Source organism: Notothenia rossii, assembly GCF_949606895.1.
Source record: "Notothenia rossii genome assembly, chromosome: 11".
Taxonomy (NCBI): Eukaryota; Metazoa; Chordata; class Actinopteri; order Perciformes; family Nototheniidae; genus Notothenia; species Notothenia rossii.
This window is the reverse complement of record NC_136910.1, coordinates 46827011-46850019: the sequence shown is the minus strand read 5'-3', so window position 1 is coordinate 46850019 and position 23009 is coordinate 46827011. Positions and strand designations below refer to the sequence as shown.

At 41.4% G+C, this 23009-nt stretch overlaps 1 protein-coding gene across 1 annotated transcript; it reads right to left on the bottom strand.

The window, feature by feature from the left end:
• Window positions 1–1372: 1372 nt before the first annotated feature.
• On the bottom strand, window positions 1373–22377 carry slc27a4 (solute carrier family 27 member 4). The gene is made up of 14 exons (XM_079659535.1): window positions 21969–22377; window positions 20376–20537; window positions 18109–18319; window positions 17260–17443; window positions 15590–15748; window positions 13012–13081; window positions 12777–12868; window positions 12473–12582; window positions 11996–12205; window positions 11604–11730; window positions 11232–11369; window positions 10975–11139; window positions 5357–5503; window positions 1373–4843 (listed from the first exon to the last, which is right to left on the bottom strand). Exons 2-14 carry the CDS (start codon window positions 20534–20536, stop codon window positions 4686–4688), a joined length of 1932 nt encoding a protein of 643 aa, XP_079515661.1. The 5' UTR covers window position 20537; window positions 21969–22377; the 3' UTR covers window positions 1373–4685.
• Between the last annotated feature and the right edge of the window lie 632 nt (window positions 22378–23009).

Sequence of the window (23009 nt, the reverse complement as noted above, 5' to 3'; positions counted from 1 at the left end):
GCAGGAATCTCCTTTTGATATTGATCTCCTCTCAGATTCAAATATTGTTAAATCTCTTTTTTTCTTATTTGATACATAAACATGTGACAGTACTGTTATTTACAGAGAATCGTTTAGTTGATAAAAAAAAAAACTGGCCATTCATACTTTTTGACTAATGCCTAATGTTACTTTATAGGAAGCTGGCCGGGGATGACCCAAAGTGAACTGCATAACCTGACGTTTGGTACAGTGAACACAACGTTTTAGGGTTAACGACCATGCTGTTAGTGTTGAAACGGTTGTGGTTGTAAATTGTCTGGATTATCTATACACAGCATCTGAACGATTTCAAAAAATAGTTACAACAATCGGAGCCTAAGTCAACAATTTAAATAGTTTTTTTATTAATAATGATTTTCCATTTGATGCAGCATTTGCTTTTATCTAGTTTTCTTGAAACTCATGATGTATACAGCTAGCCTTCAGTGGACAAGAGGACATCAGTGTGTGTGTGTGTGTGTGTGTGTCTCGCACACACAGTACACCTCACAGACCTCCACTACACACTCTGCACAAGCCGCCGTCTGTGCAACGAGAAAACAAAATCAAATAATAATTTTAAAAACCTTTCACACACATAGGCAGACGTGTTCAAACTCGTTTCCTTCTTGAGCAACGCTTGATGTTCTTGAGGACCATGACAGGGAAAAACAGAGAAACAGGAAGTGCAAGCGTGAGAAAATATTTATCAGAGGCATGAGGGGCCGAGAAATGTTTTACTCAGCCAGGGTTTTCTGCTAGATCACCTTTTTTGTCTGGTGTGTTATGATATCTGCATTGCTAACTTAACATTGACCTTCAAGGTGATTTATGAGTCAAAGTGTATTAGGGGGCTGGCAGTAAATTGGTTTTATCGGTCAAGAAATAAAGGTGAGGAGCTGTCATGTCTCTAATGAAAATCTGTTCAAGGTCAATTGAGGAAAACATCCCGCATTCTAAAAATATTTCATGTAAGGTTTCATTTTGACCTCTACATTTCCATCTACAGTAGTTTTGGTTGCAGTTTTACGTCCTGTTATTATTCGTCCGAAGGCTGCATAACAAAAATGATGACATGGAAACTTGTGTGCGCGTTCACTCTCCTTTTCTCTGAGAAAGAGCACAGCACCCCCCTGTGGCCTCAAGTCCTCAATACACCACAGAATGTTGCTCCCTTCAGGTCTTAAACTGATTTATCTACTTACTTCAAATCAATATGCATTAGCCGAGAAGAGAAAGATTGATCTATTTCCACACCAGTTGAATCCAGAATTATGTTTCCCCTGGCTGGTTCCTTTTGCCTTTTATAAAAAGATAGAAACTCCTGCCATTCGATTGTCTTACACTCATGCTCCCGCTTTTCTTTTTTATCCAATCACAAAAGCTTTGTTTTTATGCAAAGAAAAACAAAATCAAACACATATAGGCAGTGAAACAATCAAAGTATAATTAACAGCTCCTTAATAATAAAAATAATAATTTAAAACTCCTTTAAAAAAAATAAAGAAGTGGGAAATTGAAACATCTTTTTCAGAGTGCTCTGCCGTGGGTCAGCCACAAGCATCATAACAGTCAAACTGTGTTCCCTTGGATACGTAAATCACACTTTACTTTACAACATCATCGTCATTGGTCTCTCATTCGCCTTTTCAGACATTCATGAAAGGACATTTCACACTCATCGTTAAAGAATAAATACAAGTGAGAGAGGGACTCTTTGCACAACAGAGGAAGCAGGACTGAGTCTCATCGGTCAAACGGCTAAATTTGACTTTTCCCCCCCAATCAGGGAAATTATAGGTCAGAGCGACATTCACGACTAGCCGTCAAGGTCAACGGTGTCAGTGCAAGGTATGAATGAAGAATAGCAGTTTGAACATTTCGAGAATCAACCTGCACGAGCAAAATAAGCCAACGTTTTGCAGTTACACTACGGCAGCCTGGCTGTACTGTAGGTGCAAAAGTAAAACAAGAAGTCACAGGGTAATGGCAGACTACGCATAACACACAAAAGATATTTCAGAAAAGTTTGGAGTGTGTAGTTGGAGCATTCATGTTACCAGACCTTGCCAATAACTCACCAAAAAATCCTCCATCAAACTCCACTTTTAAACATCTGAAATAGCGACAGATTAAACCAAAGTCTGACAGGATCGCAGCAAGATGGAGCATACATGGTGGATAATGGAGGACTGGTATCTGACAGGGGGTGCAGCTTGAAGAGAAGGGGTGAAAGGTCACGGAAAAAGAGCGGGAAGAGATAAGAGATAGATGAGTTAAAGAGGATTGGGGCGGTTGGCAGACACATGGTAAAGGCTTAGAAAAAAAGGTGCTAAGCAAAAAGGATAGTTGGATGAGCAATAGACCAAAAGAAGATGGCAGGATGAAGGCATCAGTTGTTGGACTGCCCTGGATTTTCAAAATAAAAGCATGTGCTCCCTTGATTTAGGCCTACTTTTCTGGGAACTTCAAGAGGGACAAATGAGAATACGGTAGCTAGAAGCTGAATAAGTCAAGCAGCGATGCATGATATGTCGGGCCGATAAATGATTGGCAGATAATAGAAAACGTATATTATGTATTGTTCCTATAACTAAATTAGTTAATCCTAAAAAGCCCAATTGCTTATGTTTAAATACGTTGACTTTATGTTCTATAATATATGTTTTCCATTATTAAAGCCAAGTTTAGAAAGACCTCAACCTCACGAACTTAAATATTTATTTATTTAGATATCTTATGCTTGTTATTCATTTGTATTTTTTTTTAATTACACTAATAATAAACATTCATTGTTTTCTTGTGTTAAAAATAGTGATTTGGTTAGGTGAGATTTAATATCAAGTCATCTTTGCTCTCTACACCTATCAAGCCTTATCCTTTTAAAATACAAACATTTGAAATGATAGATTATTTCATCGTTAGCGGCCATAAACAGCAGGGAAGGAATCCATATCGTGCATCCCCAGGAAATAGTCCAACTTAAGGAGAAGTTTGAGAATCTGTGGGCCAGGGCCTGTGGATCTGGGAGGAGAACTCACAGTAAGGCACAGTGCTCTGCTCGTGTGGTAGATGATGCTCATTCATGCTGCTACAACCTCTGATGACAGCTACCGCAGACAACAGACAAAACATTGATGACGAAGCACATTTCCCCCTCTTCTACAGTTCCATTTGAAATGCATCCTCCGCCGTGAATGAGTCCCCCACTCCCGCCTTTATATCTTTGGATCTTTCGGCTCTTTTGAAATGTGGCAGAACATCCCTCTTAGCAACAGAACAAAGTTGAAAACACAAGTCCTCGCTGATCAGGCGATTTGGTGCTTATCTTCAGTCAAGTCCTCTCCCGAAGAACACACACACACACACACACACCGTACGATAGTCTACCTTTAAGGACCAAACCTGCACAATACAGCCGCACAAACACCCTGCATGTAGGCTCAGTAGCTCCATGGTTTTAGCCCAGGATTTAAATCAGATCACTTTGTTTTCCAGCAACTGAAAATAAATTCTGCAGCTTCATTTTTGAGGACTCCCAACAGTTACGATTTGGATTAACGTAAAGCAAAAATAATACCTGATACATCTGCACTATATCAAAAAGAGAAAGCTCTTGCAACAACATAAATTACTAAAGATCAAATTCTCTTAAATATGTAAACAAACACTACAACTTAAATATATTTGGTGTGATGCAGACATATTTAAATACAAAGCTTGCTTTTATATCAGCTCTCCCGTGGTGCGGCTGATTATTGCACTGCAAACGCTGGAGTCCTATTGCACTTGAGTGAATCTTTCACTGGTCTGATTTAACTTCTGTCGCTGTCAAAGGCTTTTCCAATCAAATTCTTCCCTTAAACTCAAGCTCTACAGTACGATTGGGAGAATTGGAGACAATAGCCCAGAGAAAAACCTTCATAAAGCTAATCTAGGATAGAGAAAAGCTGTTTTTAAATCACACAGGTTTGTCACTTCTGGCTGATTGTGCAGGTGAAGTCAACGGTAGTGTCTCCAGTCTTTCACAAAACATCAAACAGAGAGACAGTGTAAGTCCTCATAGGTCCCTCTGCTTTCCCACACACACACTTTCTATCCAGGGTCCTTCTCAGCATTCTCAAAGTCTGTTGATATCTGTGGTTTAAAAGTTTTTGCATTCTGAATGCCAGGTGCTCCGTTTGTCCCCCAGCATCACATGGTGGTTTGACGGACAGGGATGAAGAGGCGTGTCTGTTAGAAAAGGGTGTGGACAGGGGGTGGTGTGGCGTTTTACCAAAGAGACCGGGTTCCTGGGTTTGTGCCTCTCTGTTTTTTGCTGAGGTAGCGAGAGGAGTTGCCGGGGACGGATGGAGTAATGCTGCGTGTGTGTGGCGTGCATGAGTTTGCTTTTAGAGATTTTTGAAAGAGTGTTTTGAGGGAATACAATGTGTGTGTAAATGTGTTGGCAATTGAGTACGGGTGCAAGGAGTGTGTATGGCTGTTCATTGAAAATGGTTTTCTATTATGGGGACAAGGTCCTGCATTCTGCTATCCTGGTCACTTCACTTCTTTTCTGTATCTGTGAGTGTGTGTGTGTCTGTGAGTGTGTGTGCGTGTGTGTGTGTGTGTGTGTGTTTCTGTGTGTGTGTGTGTGTGTGCCTGTGTAGTGGTCAGCCTGCTCATCACAATTTTTTTTCCCCTGACAGTATGGAGCGGTAGAGCTCCTCGTCCAGCTGTACATAGCAACCTCTCCTGGAATCCAGGAAGTACAGTCTGTCTGACACCAATGTGGGGTCGAAGTTGTCCCGACGCAAGTCCGTCTTCTGAAACTTAAATGTTCCTGAGAAAGAGATGGAGAGATTATGAAGATATTACATTATGATTAGACTACCATTTAGCTGCTTTACCTTACTGTTTCACTGCTTTAAGAAAGTTATAAAAATGCACCACTATCTAACATTTGCTCTAAAACAAGCAACTTACATGTTTTATTTGAAATATATTCATATACAAAGCAGTTTAGTTATACTCATATTATATATGTAGTTATACCCTATATTCTGTGCCTCTGGAAATGTTTTTGGAGAGAGGGACATGTGGACTACCTTGCCAAGGCCCAAAGAAGCACAGAAAATGAAAGGTGGGATGCACCACATTGTTTTCTGACTCCTTGTTGGGACAGTTTTAAATAAAACTGGAAAGTGTCAGCTAAAAATGGTATTGTAATTATTTAAAAGTAAAATAAAACTAGCTAAAAAGGTTTGAGATTTATTTGAGAAAACCCTTTAATACCAGCCTGTTTTCAAATTGCACAAAAATAAAACTGTTTGCTTCGGAAAATGTCATTTTTTACCTGTCTTGTCGACCTCTGGCAGGAAGCGAAGGAACACAGGTCTGGCGTACGGAGGGATAGCTTTGTCCATGTCCTTCACAAACTTCTCCAGGTCAGTGGAGTGAGATGGATCGGCGATGGCGGCCATTCCAGCCTTTCCCTCTGCTCCTGTGCACACAGACAGCGGGGAGGGGGGATTAGATCTGTGGACTGCTGAGGTTCAAGGTCACACATATGCTTGTGTTTGGGCCATAAAGCCTGGGCATAACCCTCATGACTTCAACCGGATCTTACTTCCCCTCATGTACTGCTAGTTCTTAAAGACATTGTGAAAACTGATTGATATTCTCTATTTATAAAAATAATTACTATTTTACACAGAATTCTAAAAACGGAAGGGTCGTGTACAGAGCTAAGCATAATTGAAATATACTCAGTCTAGACCAGGGGTCGGCAACCTTTTTGATATGACGTGCCATTTTGAAATGTTCTTGTTAATCAGCGTGCCCATCATTTTCATCGCACACCGGACTCTTATATCCGCATATATATATATATATATATATATATATATATAAAGGTGCGCTTCATTTACACATCAGATGAGGCTCCCTCTGCGAGGGGGAGGGGCGGCCCTAAGTGTGCCATATCAACATTAACCTTAATTATGACACCACTTCCATTTTTTTTTATCTGCATCGGATTTTATTCCATCCATATAGGCAACCTACATAGCAACATTTTTAATAAACATTTTTCTCCCATAATCAGAACATTGAAATTATATATGAGCACTATACAACAATGCTTCAGCAATAAACTTAACAAATCTCTGTATGTAATTTGTTTAAAGCCCTGTGGTAACAAATGACATGCACAGTTGCCATTTCAGCATACTGCTTTCAATGAGACTCCCTCATATACAACGTTTTGCAAGGGCAGCAAATGTTAAAAAATGGAATTAAATGTAACAAACAGAAATATGAGCACTATATAACAATGCTGCTATGCTTATAAAAATATCTACATCGAAGAAGAAAAAAGAGACCGGGACAAAGAGCTCCATTAGGCAAAACCATGTGTGCTACACATAAACAGAGTCATGTGTGCTACAAATAAACCAGTCAATGTGATCCCTGGCCCTGCTTTCCTTTGCTGAGCTCCATTATCTGTGGATCGTACTTTGTCACTTTAAGTTGCACACAAGCTTCAGAGTGGTCAGTTGTCAAACGACTGCGGGAGGGGCTGAGCACGCTCTTCATGTGCGAGAATATCTGCTCACAGAGATATGTTGAACCAAAGACTGTCAGCAAAGCCAATGCAATTTTCCTGACACAGCTGAACTTCTCCGGTAGAGATATCCAACAGGTGAAGATGCAAGAGCTGTGATCATGTCTTGCCGTGGTTTCCAGCTGTTTCCGCAACTCCGCAAACTTCGTCATCCACAGTGTTGAACTCTTCAGCTCAATCATCTGCATCATCACGTCCAGCCAGCCTATCACAGATACATCCAGTTCATGTCCATCAAAGCTTTCGGGTTTGATCAAGAAAGAGAACATGGGTCCATACTTCTGAAATTCCCCGAATCGTGTTGTAAACTCCGACTCCAGCTCGCTGATGTATTTGCATATTTCAGCTGTGCTGATGCTGTGCGGACAGCTCCCTCAAGTGGGTGAAGTAGCGGAAAGTGGAGGTGGCCACATCATCTGAAAAAACTGCCAGCTTTCCAACAAAAGCCTTCCATGTGTCAAACATGTCCAAAACAGTTTGACCTGCGCCTTGCAGTTTCAAATTGAGCTCGTTGAGGTGTCCAGTAATATCTGTGAGAAACATAAGTTTCACGACCCATTTCTCGTCCTCGAGCTCTGGAAAGTCTTGGCCTTTTTCAGCCAGGAAGGCCTTTATGGCATCAAAGCAGCTCCAACAAACCGCTCCAAAACCTTTCCACAGCTTAGCCACCTAACTGCCGAGTGGAGAGGGAGATCTTTGTATGAGCTTTCCATTTCCTCCAGCAGGGATTGGAACTGTCGGTGTGTCAGAGCAGATCGCTTAACTATGAAGTTAACAATCTTCATCACTGTGGCCACAACCTCGTTAAGATCTGAATTTGACATCTTTGCAAAGAGGTTTTCTTGGTGTATTATGCAGTGGAGTCTCATGATGGGGTGACCGACTTGTTTCTCAATTAATGTGACCGCTCCCTTGTTTCGCCCGACCATGGCGGGAGCGCCATCTGTTGTCACTGCAAAAATCTTGCTTATGTCAATCCCTCGCTCCTCAAAATGCTCCATACAAACTTTGGCTATGTCCTCACCTTTTGTTGTTTCAGGCATTGGTTTTAAGCAGCAGAGCTCTTCTCTTACAGTCGAATCACAGTATCTTACCGTGACTGCCAAGCGTGGTATGTCGTTCACGTCCACGCTCTCATCCAGTGCAACGCTGAATACCGTGGCTTCTTTCAAACCAGCTGTCTGCTGCGCGCAAACGTTTTCTGCCAGTTCCTCAATGCGTCGTTCAACAGATCTGGCTGACACTGGAATTGGTTTTATTCTTGATTTTAATGTCTCTTTGTTTGGTAAGGAATTAAACAAAACCTTTGAGCTACAGAGGAAAGCCTCCTTAATATATTCACCGTCAGTGAATGGCTTTCCATGTTTCGCGATGCAATGAGCAATGCGATAGCTTGCTTCGGTAGAATCATTGTTAGCAGTGGCAAAGGCTTTGAGAGTGTTTGCCTGTTTCCCATAACCAGACACGGCACATTTTATGGATTCAGCCTTGTCTGCCTCATCCTTGAAAGTTGTCTTGTGTTTGGTCTCAAAATGCCGTTTGACACTTGACGTCCGACAGACAACATTTTCCAGACATAAAGTACACACAGCACGGTCCTTCTGAAACACAAAACCCCACTCTTCTGTCCACGAGGGCTGGAATGTCCGAATATTTATTTTAGATTTCTTAGGTAGCGGACCTGCCATTGTCTACCGGGCCTGCTCCGTCACTGATTAAAACAATCTTTAGGCAGGAGTCGTAAATCAATTTACCGTAAATAAAACGTCGTGCATATCTCCCAATTGCTGTGAAAGAGGAAATTTGGCATGCAGATGAGAAAGCACTTCAACATTTTCCCCAAAACAGCTCCTTATGGCTACTGCAATTTGTGAAGTGCGTTCCTCCGTGGTGAAATGAACAGCACTACACCACAGTGGAAAGCAGCAGCAAATCGCCTGGAGTTAAAGAGAGCGGGGCTGCGTTGCGTGCATGGCTTCCTTCTGCACGTAACGGGGAGACGCGCTCTGGCAGCGGTCTCGTTCAGGATCCTACATTGAAATATTTTGCACACTTATTCCTAGCGTGCCACTGGTTACGGTTCCGCGTGCCAACGATGGCACGCGTGCCAGGGGTTGCCGACCCCTGGTCTAGACCAAGGGTCGGCAACCTTTTTGATATGAAGTGCCATTTAAAAAAATTAATTGTTATCAGCGTGCCAACGATCGGGAATTATCAACGTGGGGGGGGGGGGGGGGGGGGGAGGAGCCTTGCTGCGGGGAAGCAGTGTGTGGACCTGACAGCGCAACTTATGATGCCGAATTTAACAAACATTTCAATTATTGGTTTAAACGGCATAATAATAAGGACGATCGTCCGTTCTGTGATTCTCCAGAACACACGTTATGATATTAGGGCAGTGCTTCTCAAAGTGTGGTCCGCGGACCACTGGTGGTCCGTGAGTATATAATAACATTAAAAATAAATAAATTTCAGTTTTCCGCACTCTCGCGGGAATATCTCCGCAATGGAGCGAAGTTAAGTTTCACTTTCAATTGCATGATATAGCCCAGCGCAACACCTTCGTCACACATGTTGCCACTTGTTTGTACACTTTTCAGACGATTTGTAATCTGTTCTAGAAAAACGATGTGTTTTTTGATATTTGTGGAGTTAGGTGGTCCGCAAGTTTTTTTTTTATTGGTTAAGTGGTCCTCGGTATGAAAAAGTTTGAGAAACAATGTATTAGGGTCATGCAGAGTGAGATGAGATCGCTGTCCCTTTAAGAGAGAGAGAAAGAGGGGTGTGGCTTTTGCATGCGTGTTTGTGGATGGTAGAGCGACAGTGAGGGAACGTGTATATGTTTCTGGAAGTGAAACGAGGAAGCAGGCCTCCCAAGAAGAGCTCGCCTCTCTCCAGTCATTTAAGCTTAAGTGGGTTATTGAACCTGAAGCTTGTTGCTTCTGCCCTCCTCGACTACGGTCTGGGAGCCGACAGGAAAGTTCAACAGACAGATGGCCAGTCCGCCCCTTTGTAGTTTTGATGCGAGATGAGCAGATCGCCACTGGGCTTTCAAGACACTGCAAAAACTGCGGCATTTGTACAGCTCCTTATGGGTACTGCAATTTGTGAAATGCTTTCCTCCGTGGTGAAACGATCAGCGCTGCACCACGGAGGAAAACGGCAGAAAGTCACCTGGAGTTAAAGAGAGCGGGGCTGCGTTGCGTGCATGGCTTCCTTCTGCAGGTAACGGGGAGACGCGCTCTGACGGCGGTCTCGTTTAGGATCCGAAAATACAATTAAAATATTTTGCACACTTATTCCTAGTGTGCCACTGGTTACGGTGCCGCGTGCCAGCGCCAGGGGTTGCTGACCCCTGCGTCTAGACATATCACACAAAGAAACAGCTCAATTTGATTGACATTTTTTTGTAAAAATGCATCTTTTCATATACAAATGTGTACTTTAGAAACATGAACATAAAACTAATTTTAAGGATGACAAAAGCACATATCTTTACCGTAGGCATGTCTACAGTATCGAAATGTACAGTTTTATTTGGATAAAAGTGTCACCCAAATACAATGTAATGAAATGTCAAAGGTTTTGTGGCTGAAATACAGAGTGAAACTGAAAACTTTTATGCATTTGGATTTGAGGATGAAATGGACCATACCATTAATCGCAATGAGTTCAAAAAACTCGAGAGAAACAGATCATTGACTCTTTAATTACCAGGAGTGGTCTTGTCAGTGTGTGTCAGTGTGTGTGTTTGTTGTGTCATTTTATGGTTATGGGATGTTAGTCATCACATTGCATTCCCACTATGTAGAGTCTGTTTTGTGGACACCAGGGAGAACAGCTGCTGCGATGCTGTAGCTAATGTGGATCCCAATAACCTAAAACCCTAATGTTCGTGTTGAGCATCTGTTTGTGTGTTAGTGTTATTGCTCTTGCTAATCGACACCATGCATACTAGGATCTGCCCTTGTAGTTTAATAACGTTTATCTTTTTTTAAATAATATCTAATCTAATCACAGTGGCTGAAAAGTGGCATATGTATGTTTCTCTTGCACAGCATCAACCACAGCTCAGCTTTATATGTAATGACCTTACAAAATTGTATAATTCATGTCCCAATAAATCAAGAGTACGCCAAGACCCTGCAGCTGTGATAGTATTAAACACAGCATGGTGCTTGTGAAATATCTGCTCAGTATTCAATCCATCTTCCTTTACACACTGCAGTGACCTATTTATTGGGCCCACTCATGCACAGCTCCAAAATAACAACTTTCTTCAGAAACATATTGAGGAAAATCTCAGAAAAAGAATACATAATAAAGCATACATGAATACGGATTTTTACCTGGTACTTCCACGCCATAGACAACTACATCCTTCATGTCTAGCAGCCTGCTGAGAGTCCCCTCCACCTCTGTTGTGGACACGTTCTCTCCCTTCCAGCGGAAAGTGTCTCCTGTGCGATCTTTGAAGAACATGGAGCCGTAGTCGTCCATGATCAACACATCACCTGTTAATAAGAGGGCAGAAGATTGTATTAATTTAGTCAGTCAGCATAGGATTAAGGTAAAAGTTAACTTTGCGTGTGTGTGTGACTCTAACCGGAGAGATAGGCACTGTCCCCCTTCTTGAAAACACTTTGAGCAATCTTCTTGCTGGTTGCTGATTGGTTGACGTAACCATCAAACCTCCGGAGAGGGTCATTCTGGATGATCCGGCCCACAAGCTGCCCAGGTTCACCTACAGGGAGAGGGAGAGGAGGACAGAATAATTTATGAATGGCAATTATTATGGCTTATCAAATGACCATCATCACACATGAAGCACAGTCAGGAGGTAAGAAAACAAGGTGATATTTTGGCAGTATTAGATATGAAATGTTATTATATAAACAGATAAATATCAGTATATGGATTTTTTTACATTTAAGCTTTCCAAGTGTAAAACTGATAAGTGTGTATAGAGTAAACCTACCGGGTTTACAGGGAATACAGACGCCATCAGGTCCCCTAATGAGCTCCATTGTCTCCTCGTCCACCCTCACCAGTCTGATGGGGTAGATGAAGGGCAGAATGCGACTGTTGAAGCCACACGCTCCAACCTAGAGCACAGACAACAAGTATCAACAAAGCAAACTAGTTTAAACCGGCCACAAAGCTGCAGTGCCATGTTAACAAATGGGTATCAATAACGACATGTTTAGGAGTATTTCAGAGCAGAACAGATAAGAAAAGCCTCTGAACACAATGTGAACAGGTGGGGTGGAGGAAATTGGAAATATTTCCAAAGGGGGTATTTTGCTACAGTTAAAAAACACAAAGAAAATCTTTATTTGGTCAGATCTGAATTTGTTTCTTCCTTCCCACCTTGTTGTCAAAATTCCCCAGGCTGCAGTTGCACTCTGTTGCTCCGTAGAACTCTGCAATCACCGGGATATTGAAGCGGTTCATGAATTCCTCCCATATGGACTGGCGCAGGCCGTTGCCGAGTGCCATGCGCACCTGATGCTGTTTCTCCATGTCCCGGACCGGCTGGTTCAGCAGGTAGCGGCAGATTTCACCAATGTACTGCACAATCTGGACGAGAGTGGATCAACATGGGATGGAGAAAAAACAAGTTTAGTGACAAGAAGGAAAACAGAGAAGAGCTACTGATTTAATATCAAGATTACAATAAATAAAAAGTGGATTCAAAAGGAATTAACTGGAGAATAAAATAAAATTGTGACACTATTTTTAAGGAAATTGACAGGGAATACGTTTTATTAGCACCACTGTGAGATTGTGGTGCGCTGCTTTGCCATTAAATCTGAGGTAGTGAATCGTAATCCACAAAATACTTACGGTGCACTTGTATTTGGCACAATCGTCCCAGAAACGTGAGGCGGAGAACTTCTTTCTGATGACTACAGTCATGCCATGGATTATACACTGGCCCACTCCCACAATGTTACCTGTGGAGAAAAGGAATATTTACATTTTCTAGCTTTGACACGGAAACATCAGAAGAAGTCAAGAACACTGATGGGAAAATTCACAAAATGCTTAAACTGCACAAATAAGACAAAAAGCAACTGTTTAATTCTTAAAAGGTGACACATTTGCAGTTTGTATTATGAACTTTAATCATAAACAGTTATATTGGTACCTGCAGAGTGGTAGAGTGGAAGGCAATCATAGAGCACATCGTCTGAAGTCATCCTAAAGCCATAATATACCAAAGCTGCCATGCGGTAGTACCTGAAAAGCAGGTGAGGAAGGTCAAGGGAAGAAAGGGAAACAAGTTGAAAGAAAGCCAACAAGTCTCTTCAAACAGTTGTAATGCTATGAAAGTGACATGGATCAACAAAGAGAGCAGCTGCAGTCCCTGTGTGTCCTCCTACCTGCTGTGCACAACAATAGCAGCTTTAGGCATCCCAGTGGTTCCCGACGTGTAGATGTAGAACAGGCGATCTGAAACAAAGAGCAGGTGGACCGTGAGATAAAAAGACAACAAGCAAATGTCCCTCAACTCATTCTGGCAAGGGCTGGTTAGCAACTTATAGATGCAGATTCAAGAAGAATCCCATTTTGAAGGTAGTTATTACTATTACGTCCGGGGATTCAGTGCAATGTGGTAGCATAGCAAAACTCCTGCATCCATATCTATACAAATTGGCAATATATCCAGTTAGGAGTGCACTAGAAAGGTGCACTTAGTAGAGTGCAGGGCTCCACCAAGTGTGTCTCCCTCTCCCAAACAAATAGGAGTTGAATTTCAATCAATGGTCCCTCCCAGCCCCTTACAGTCAAATGCCAATACAAATGAAGATAACGAAAATGGGGATTTATGAATCTTGTATTGTGCCTAACTTTAGTGGGTTGGAACATATTGGGTATGGATTCAATCTGCAGAGGCTCAGGTTCAATTATATGAGAACACACTTTCTATGGATGTCAGTTTTTAAAAGGCCTAAATGTGGCCTAAAACAGAAAAGTAAGTCTTTCTTTAGACTTTGAAGAAATTGCCGATCATAAGAACCAGGGGAGGTTATTTGGCGTACAATCATAAATGAACACAACTAGGCTAATGGGTCGGTAGTGTGTGAGATTATCTGTGCACAGAGTCAGATATACACGATAAAACGCACGATCAGGCCACAGGACACCTGGCTAAGATAATAAACTCAGAAGAATGCAATGTCAACTGGATTATGTTGGCTAGGAGCTATCTTAGTTCACATACAATATTGAAACCCTCACTGAGTGGGTTGCTTGGCATAAGTAAATCAGCTGTGTGGGTGAACATGAGGTGAGAGCATGAACAAAGGTTACAGGTTTTATAGCTGTCAGTGATAACATATAGTTTAGTGTTTAGGGGCTAAAGCGAGGGTGCAGGTGGGACTAGATTCATGGAGTAAGAGTTCACCAATCTGCTTTGTGGATAGAAGGAAAAATGTAAGATGCTAAACAATGGGAACACAAATGATAAAATAATATATATTGCCATATTAGGTTATCGAAAATCTGAATCCAGGTTTTTCCTGTCAAGTTATTTGTATGCTGTACAAATTGTGGAGCCCTTTAAAGCCAATGTGAGAGATAAATGAAATGACTAACTATTACTAATATCGTCAATTCCATTTGTTCTCCTATTAATACATGTTGCCTTAGAAACCAACATAATCTCAGGTGATGACACTAATAACTAACTAAGTAACGAGTGGAGAATTCTGGTTAACGACAACTTCTCTTACTAGTTTATCAACAAGATAACACTGACACTGTATTATTAATAGGGATGGGAATTTGAAAGAAAATGTATATTCGAATATTCGACATCCCAAAAAACGGTTAACCGGTTAACCGAAATGTACATATCCTATAAAAATAAAAAAATTGGGTAAAAAAAAAATTCAACATTTTTAAATAAATAAATACATGTTCAAATACGTATAGAAACCAAGTCGAATTTGTCAAATGTATTGAACTGGTGCAGGCCAGCTGTAGAGAAGACCCTCTCAGCTGGAACGGAGGTTGCGGGTATAGCAAGGTATAGTATGTATATAAGTTTAATTTGGCATAGTTTGCACTTTACACCGCACTCACTAACCTAGTCGAAATATTTCCACACATTACTCCTTTTTGACGCCAGTTCTGTTGTGTAGGACTCTTCTTAGAGTGTAAATAATTACCGGACTATGACTGGTAAAATATGTTGAATACCGTCAAAACTAAATCTCTCCTGTCAAAATGTCTATGTACTTTGCCGCCACACACGGTTGCCAAGCAGCGTTTATTGTTGTTTAGGCTGGCCACTCATGTGTCGCGAGTGTTGACAGGGGGCGGGGGAGCACGCTGATGAACTGTTAGCGCCGGAACCTCGCAACGGCTGCGGAGCGCATTTGCGCCGCATTTGGGCATAAAATGAGGTTTAAGTCTGCGTGATCTGCGTGTAGGGAGGGGCAGCAGCCATATAATTGGCTAGAACTAGCTAGATCTGATGGATTTGGACATAAACGCGAGTGAAGTATAACCGGACGCGAGAGAGAGAGATCAGCCCTCCCAAAAAAAAAAAAAAAAATGAATAAAAAAATGAATAACTCATATTCGAATACCTGAATAATTATTCAAATACCTGAATAATTTTGAATATCCGATTAATCGTTCCCATCCCTAATTATTAATACACCGTCTTAATGAAAGAGTAAAAGTGTGTAAGAGTTTCATTTTCAGTATGAGGGATTGAGTAATTGCTTTGCCAGAAAAGTGTTAATCATCACTTATCAACTGGTCTGTGCTGCCATACTTTCAGTCAATGCAAAAAAAGCTTTTGGACACTTCTGTGTTGTGTAGGTTAGAGTAGGGAGAGTTTTCATTACTGATGACCAGGACATCTAAACTAATATTATTTAAAATGACTCCCAGAAGCATGGGAAAAATGTTAAATCACTTAAAATGTTAAAATGTTGGGAGACTCACCTGTGAAGCAGCGTTGCGGCAGGCTGGGCAGGTGAGTTGGCGCGGCGTCCAGCAGCGGCTCCAGGCACTCGGTTCCCTGAGGGACACGCTTGGGGTCCCAGTCTCCGGAGCAAAACATCTGCACCTTCTTCCCCATTGAACTGTGGACCCCAGAGATCGCTGTAAGAACAAGAGGAACACATAAGAGTTAGTTGTGTCATTTCACTATTCTAATTGAACAGGACTTTATGTGGTACAAATTTTAAGCACCACAAACCTGGAGTACTTGGCTTTGAAAGAGAGGAAAGATGGGGTGATAGAAGACAAGGAATAGGGTTATAGATTAGGTTAAAATAACTTGGGTTGTCCGTTGCAAGGTGGGGGAGAGAGAAAGAAAAGAGAAATCTTATGAATATGACTGTGAGCCAAGCAGAACACATTTGAAACAGCGACCATATTTCCCCCTGAAAGAAAGACAGTTTGTCTTGATCTAAAAGTCTTACTTCATGCTGGCTCAGTACTAATGCTGCTGGCCAGCTCTGTAGCAAAGAGCCTGTATTTTCAATTACTTGATGGCATAAAAGCCTATGAAAAGTCCAGGATCCAAATACTGATCCATCAATCCCAGGGTGATCAGCTTAAAACTCATTCACCCTTATACAGTAGCTGTTGAGATCAGGGCTTTTCAGATTGGGCAGGGACCCAAAAGGAATGTCTTGGGGAGATTGAAATAGATCCCTAATTTATGTTTGACAATTCAACTGAGCTGCTGCAATGCTACTTTAGCAGTGGCTTCCAAGTCTAATGATCACGAGCCATGTTTAATAATACATTGCGGGGAAGAAGATCGGTATGGATGAATATTAGGGCCAGGCATAATGGAAAAGGAGAGGATAAATTGAAAATGGGAATTAAACTACCGGTACTATCAAGAGCGTATATACAGTATATTGAATGTTTGACTTTATTCTCCAAAAGCTTGATACAAATAAATCTTCTAAAATGTTTATGCCTGACCCTTCTGCTCTTTTGTAGGTTTAGACACTAGTACAAGCAATTATTTCATGTTTGGATATAAAAACACACGTGATTATGCAATTGTTGATTTAAATGTTACATCTAATGTGTTTTTTTATTACTAAACACATCACTTATTAAAGGTCAAGACCATAACTGGGTAGGAGGCAAACCGAGATAATTAATTATTTTATGGGCTGTAATTATTATTCCGTACAAACAAGGGATTTGTTAACATAATCGCTAATGTAGGTGACTCAACTGGGCTGGGTTTATCAGCTTTGTTGTTTTTTCCCCCATATACACCTAGTTTTAGCGTATATCATTTATCTTTTCTCTGACCACCTCTCTGAGACATTTCTTCTCCACTTCCCTCTTCATTACCTCTCCTTCTTCTTTCCATCCATCAGCCATTTAAGCACCATTGACTAATATTGAAGAGACACCTCCTCTGAAACCCATCTATCTTTTATGACCTCTGCTTTCTCCCTGCACCACTCACCTCTCTCATCACAGCGGAAACACAAGAGCACTCAGCAGCAGAAGTCACTGCTGTGCACATTGTAAGCCCTCTGAGACAAATTCAGATTTTGGCAATACATTTGGAAATGTTACGACTAAAACAAATACATTCTGCCCACACTCTTATCTCTACACAACCCCTCTGATCTTACCATCATTCAGCTCTGAGCCATACACCACAGCTTTGGCATTGGAGATGGTGAAACAGTGGACCAAGGCCTCCATTCTCAGGTTGAAGTTGATGAGAGCGGCCTCCACTCCGATCTTAGCCATGCCCAGCCAGAGGCCCACGTACTGGGACCTGTTCTCCATGAAAAGGGCCACCACGTCACCATCCTGAACAGAGAAACAACAAAAGTAGGGGCTTGTCAAGCTCATTGCCAACAACAGATTGACAAAAGTGTATTTTTATTCAACATCAGTCTCTTTAACAGTCATGTCATGCTTTCTCCTAGAGGCAAAAATCTGAGAGACATTTAGACATTTTGAAGAATTATGAATTGTCTTTTTTACGTGTTTTTGTTTCTCAGTAACTAGATGAGGTCAATAATGAGACATTTTTGAAATTACTCCAGTATTGGGTGCGAGCACTCAGCCACTAAACGTCAAACACTGTTCTTATTGAGGGAAATTCTGAATGTCAATGTATGACCACTAAAAGTGCTTGTTTTTTGCCACTGACAGGCTCAGATTGTTATTTAAGTGTCTCACCATTTTTGCTATTACATTGAAGCCCAATTTGAGGCTGTAGCACTCACTTAAAACTAGATCAATTAAAAAAAGTGTTGTCCCATTAGACAAAAACAAAAGTCATGCGAAAATAGGGGTTGATATCCAGGTTTAAAAAACACCAAAATAAACCTTAATAAAAGGAGACTATCTCTGACTCTTTCTGTAAGTGTCCAACCCGGAAAAATAAAAGGTGGTGGTAAAAGATGTTTATTTTGCAACGGATATCTTTTCCCCAGTTTCTCTGGTGTATATTGTTTTGCAGGACTTACCCTGAAGCCCCGTTCCAGCAGCAGGTTGGCCACTCTGTTGGAGTATTCGTCCAACTGTTTGAAGGTCCACTTCTCCCCGGTCCCCTCGAAGATCAGAGCTGTTTTGTCCCCGTGGCGTTGCACAGTTTCAGCAAAGATCTTGGGAATGGTGTTTTTCTCTTTGAGGTGACGTCTGACATTCATCTTCACCTTCAACAGCACAACGGCCGCACTGAAGGAGCAAGAGGAAATATTATTTGATTTTTTTGCAGCTGGGTAAAAAATGTTTCCTGGTGTGATTAAAGATAATTTCTTATTTGATGGAAAAGTCAATGAAGTTGACCTGAAACTGCCTTGGTTTAGTATGTTTTACTACATAATATACAAACTGCATATGCTTTCATTAATGGAAGCCATCTTCCAAGGAACACAAGTTTTTAGTTGTTCCTGGTCCAATGTCAACATTTTTAAAACAGTCTATAATGCAAACATTAAACATGCAAATATATGCTGTCTTTCACAAAAAAGATAAAGCTAGCTTAATGTTCATTGCTACAGTCGCATCACTTATCTCAATAAGTGTCTGATTTGTTTGCTGTTTTACTAACTAATAAGGGTAAGCCTTGATATTAATTTAAATTTTAAATTCATAGTGCACCATTAAAAGTCAATTTGCAGCAGAACTACAATTGTCATTCATAATATACTTTGATATTAAAAGCTAAACACTTTAAAGCTCGGCTACATTTACAGTAAAATGGCTAAGGTCATCTTTTACCTATATTACGCCAAATGTATGACATGAAGCATAAAACATCACGACAGATTAAACATGCAAATGTCTCGGTGGCTCCACACGGCAAAGTCTGCTCAGATAGAAGATATCACTTGATCATTTACATTTATGGTGTAAAGGTAGAGATATTGGGCATTGTTCTGGGCAGAGTGTAATTTCAGGAATATCATAAAAGTCTAATGAGCTAGGTAGGCCATGGCAGTGATGATATTGTTTCTACATATTGGCATCCTGTTGATCCAGATAAACTTCATCTATTTATGCTGTTGCAGTCATTTGGTAAGCACACCTGGCTGCAATAAAAGCTTTCAACCAAGGAGCTGCATGAACTTTACTCTATGTTATTAATGTCCTTCTCTAGACACCCTTCAAAGCGTTTATTTGTCTGAAGGTCTACAGATTAGAATCTTTCAAGGTCAACTTGAATATACATTTGCTTTTTAGTACTGTTTTATTTTCTATTTTGAGATCTCATATTTATTTATTTTTCTAAAACTTCTCTACAATGCTGTTCAAAACGTATTCTAGCACAAATGCTTTACAACTAAACCACCAAGTGAAAATAACTGCTCCTTGAAAAAAACTGAAATGTGAATACTAAGGTTGAGTTTCCATAGGGTTACAAAGTGGAGAAGTCTAAATGTATCTAAAAAAGGCTATATGTAATAATGTTCCAAACCCAAAACATGTTTTGTTCTGCTTCAATCCATATTTGTTAGTGTTTAGCTTTTCAAAAATAACTTAATAAAGCTTTTTGCTTTTACACCTGCCTCAACAGAAGAGAAGCTCAAGCCTATCTCGCAGTCTAACATCATTAGATTCAAATAAAATAAAAAACTATATATATTTTATACGAGCAAGTGCACATAACTAGGTAGCTGAAGCATCGGTACTGAGAAGTAGAAGAATTAGTAAAGTCAGGCTCTAAAAATAAACCCTTGGAAACTGATACTTTTATCTCTCCAAGAGATAAAGGAGGGCATATTTACACAAAACCACAGAAGAGTGCTAATTATGTTTAATCACTTTGGCTTATAGGTCAAGAAGAGGTCATAAAAGTTTTACAATTTCCTGTTTTAGCATTACTGCACCTATAAAAGGTAAAATAAGGAAGTTAATCACAAACCAATTACTATAGTTACCCCAAACTGTAAATATTGGCTGTAGGTAAGGCTAATATTAGATTTTGCTTCTCCTTCTTTTTCTCTTTTGTCCTACATGTATGTTGAAAATATTTCAGACTATCTGCCATGTCGGGTTTTGAAACGTGTACAACAGGCCTGAGGAGAAAGAGACCTCATCGTCTTGAGTCTTTAAAAGTTGCCTTTATAAGATGTCGGGCTACATTTTTGCAAGGCTTAACATGTGAGAACACTACACGAGGATTCTCGAGGCAACAACTCAGGAGAAGAACATTTTGAATTGCAGTTGTGGGCACACATTGTTAAGCATTAGAAGCATGCCAACACATACACAACACCCCCATGCTTACTGTAAGTCTCTGCCAATTGTTTTGGCAAAAACATGCAGGAAGCTCCATCCTCCGCTTCCCAGGTAGAAGATCAGGATGGCCGGGAGAACCTGGTACCAAGGCAAGCCCACCAGCAGTTTCAACACAAACAGCAGGGCTGTGGAACACGCTAGACGCATCATCCTGGAAGAAGGCACACACACACACACACACACTTACAATTAAATACATACAGATAATAGCTTCAGACCACAGAAACTGATCACAAATATTTTTAGACCAAACATCAGTTTAGTAGGAGTAAGGTTACATGCGGTTAAAGTAAACAAAGACAACGGATGTTGAACATCTTCAAGCCAACCACTTTAGAATGTAATCTACTATAACTCTGTTTACACACCCCGCGCCCATCCAATCGACTGACTCAGCTCTGGCCCAGTGCAGGGCTTGCAGTAAAGGAGGAAGAGAATACCTATATTTAAGTGTATGTTGTCATGGAATCTGTAAGTGGTAATACACATCAGACATGTTTGAAGAATAACACATGAGTATTCTTTTCCTGTGCAGTTGAATAAAACCCAAGGCTACGAAGACCTTGGGACAGCCCTAACTCAAAGCAAATGTTCTGTAGTGTCAGCTGAGAGCAGCAGAGAATAGCATGTGTTGACATTGGTGTCCAGTGCCACCTGATAGCTAGGAAAATGATCCCAAAGCAGTAAACGATAGGTTGACATGACTTCTTATTATTTATTTATCGGTCTATGTAGAAATAAAGCTAAAGGCATGTCATTTCACAACAACTGGGCCTTTATTTATAGGACATCTGTTTTCTGGCAGCCTTTTTTTTCCAAGAGCCAAGATGCGGAGTGTATATTTATTGATAATTCTCCCTGCATGTGGCTGTAATGTGAATGTGATGATGGCAATAGGATAGCATAGGTCAGCTAGCTGCTAAAACACAACGGTATGTGACAAATACAAATACTCGGAATGTACGACATGATGGGATTTGTCATACGTCAAGGGGAAATAATGCATTTAGAGAGCAGGAGATAAAAAAAAGAGCTTCATCATCCGCTGCTGCTGCTGCTACACCCGGAAATTTAAAAAGCGCGTAGCATCATATTGCAGTAGTGGACGGGGAAATGATAGCGAGGCTCAAACCACCGTTAGACTACGCCTCGGCCAACCGTGCCATGTGCGCTTTCAGAAAGGCCTTCAATCGGTACCATGTTGGACGATGTTTAAGGTGCTAGCCTGATGTAGGTTATCATTGTAATAGGCGCGCCTGGGAAGTTGGATGCGCAGCACATAGTGCGCCTCGGCTTAAGCGGATGGACAGTGTGACAGCAGTCTCTTTTAGCAAGGAGACGCATGCTGAATATGCAGTCCTCGTTCACATAAATTACCTTTCATGGACAGAGAGCTGCCTGATATTAAAGCCGCCTCTCGTGTCCCGCCAGTGGGTCGATCGCCCACAAGGTTGACAGAGGACAATAACCAGGCTCTTTCCCTTTCTCTAGCAGATAATAATCATCCGAGGAGTCGAACCTCGCGGGGGGAGCTACTCGGGACGTGGCCCCTGAGATGATCGAATGCATTTTGCGTACATACCTTGCACCCCTCGTTCACAGCATGAAATCCCGAACGTGAAACTCGTTGTGTGCGATTCCTCTCCTGATCGGCTTACAGGCCAGCCTGGTCGCCCTGTCCGCTGCTCACTGCCGCTCGCTTGGCTTGACAGAGACGCACGCAGAGACAGTCACACGCACCGGGATCCCCTCCTGCTGTAATACCACAACGAGCTCTCCTCTCCTCCGGTGGGCCGGGAGTCAAATACTCCTGACTGTGAGCGTCGACTTTGACCCCGCGATCATCATCCGTTCATTGTCACAATCATTGATATGATTTCTGGGTTCATTGTTGCCGATAAACTCGCTAGCAAGCGTAATTCAAATGACCTTATAATTTTCTTAGCTGCGCCCGCCCACCACCGTCAGCGTCCCATCAGTGCATCAGGAATAAGCGGTGACGGACAGGAGCCTGGGCCAATGGGGGATCGCGATTATTCACACATCCCATCCGGTGGGGGCGGGGTTTGCGGCACTGGTGGAGAGGAAATGCGGCGCTGCCTGCTTGCCGACGGAAACAGAGAAAGCGAGGCAGGCTAGTAAAGCGGTTTCCACCCGGTAGTGACAACGAGACCCTGATGCGGAACAGTGTAACATGAGCCTCACAAGCTCCATCGATCTCTACGACCCAGCTACAATATATGTTACTGAAGGGATCCCTGTAGAATCGGGACAGGCTGTCAAACCAAATCATGAAATACCAGTTATTTTTATGATAATCACTTTGGACCAAGATTTACAATAAAAGCTAAAGCTCGTTAGCCAGCGAGCTGCAACCGAACGCCCCTCAGGCGATTGCTTGAATTTACTGTGCAAGGGAAAACCTGCAAAAAGAAACAGTAGCTTTCACATATTCAAAAATGCCGAATGCAGGGCCAGGCAGAAAGATGATTATAGATAGAGCCTTAGCTTGTAGCTTTTGTTAGTCTTTTAAAACTATGTTTTTCTGACTGAAAAAAACCCCCACATATTTATTCTGAATATTTGTTAGTTGCATCATTAATTATAATCAGGCCAAGTAATC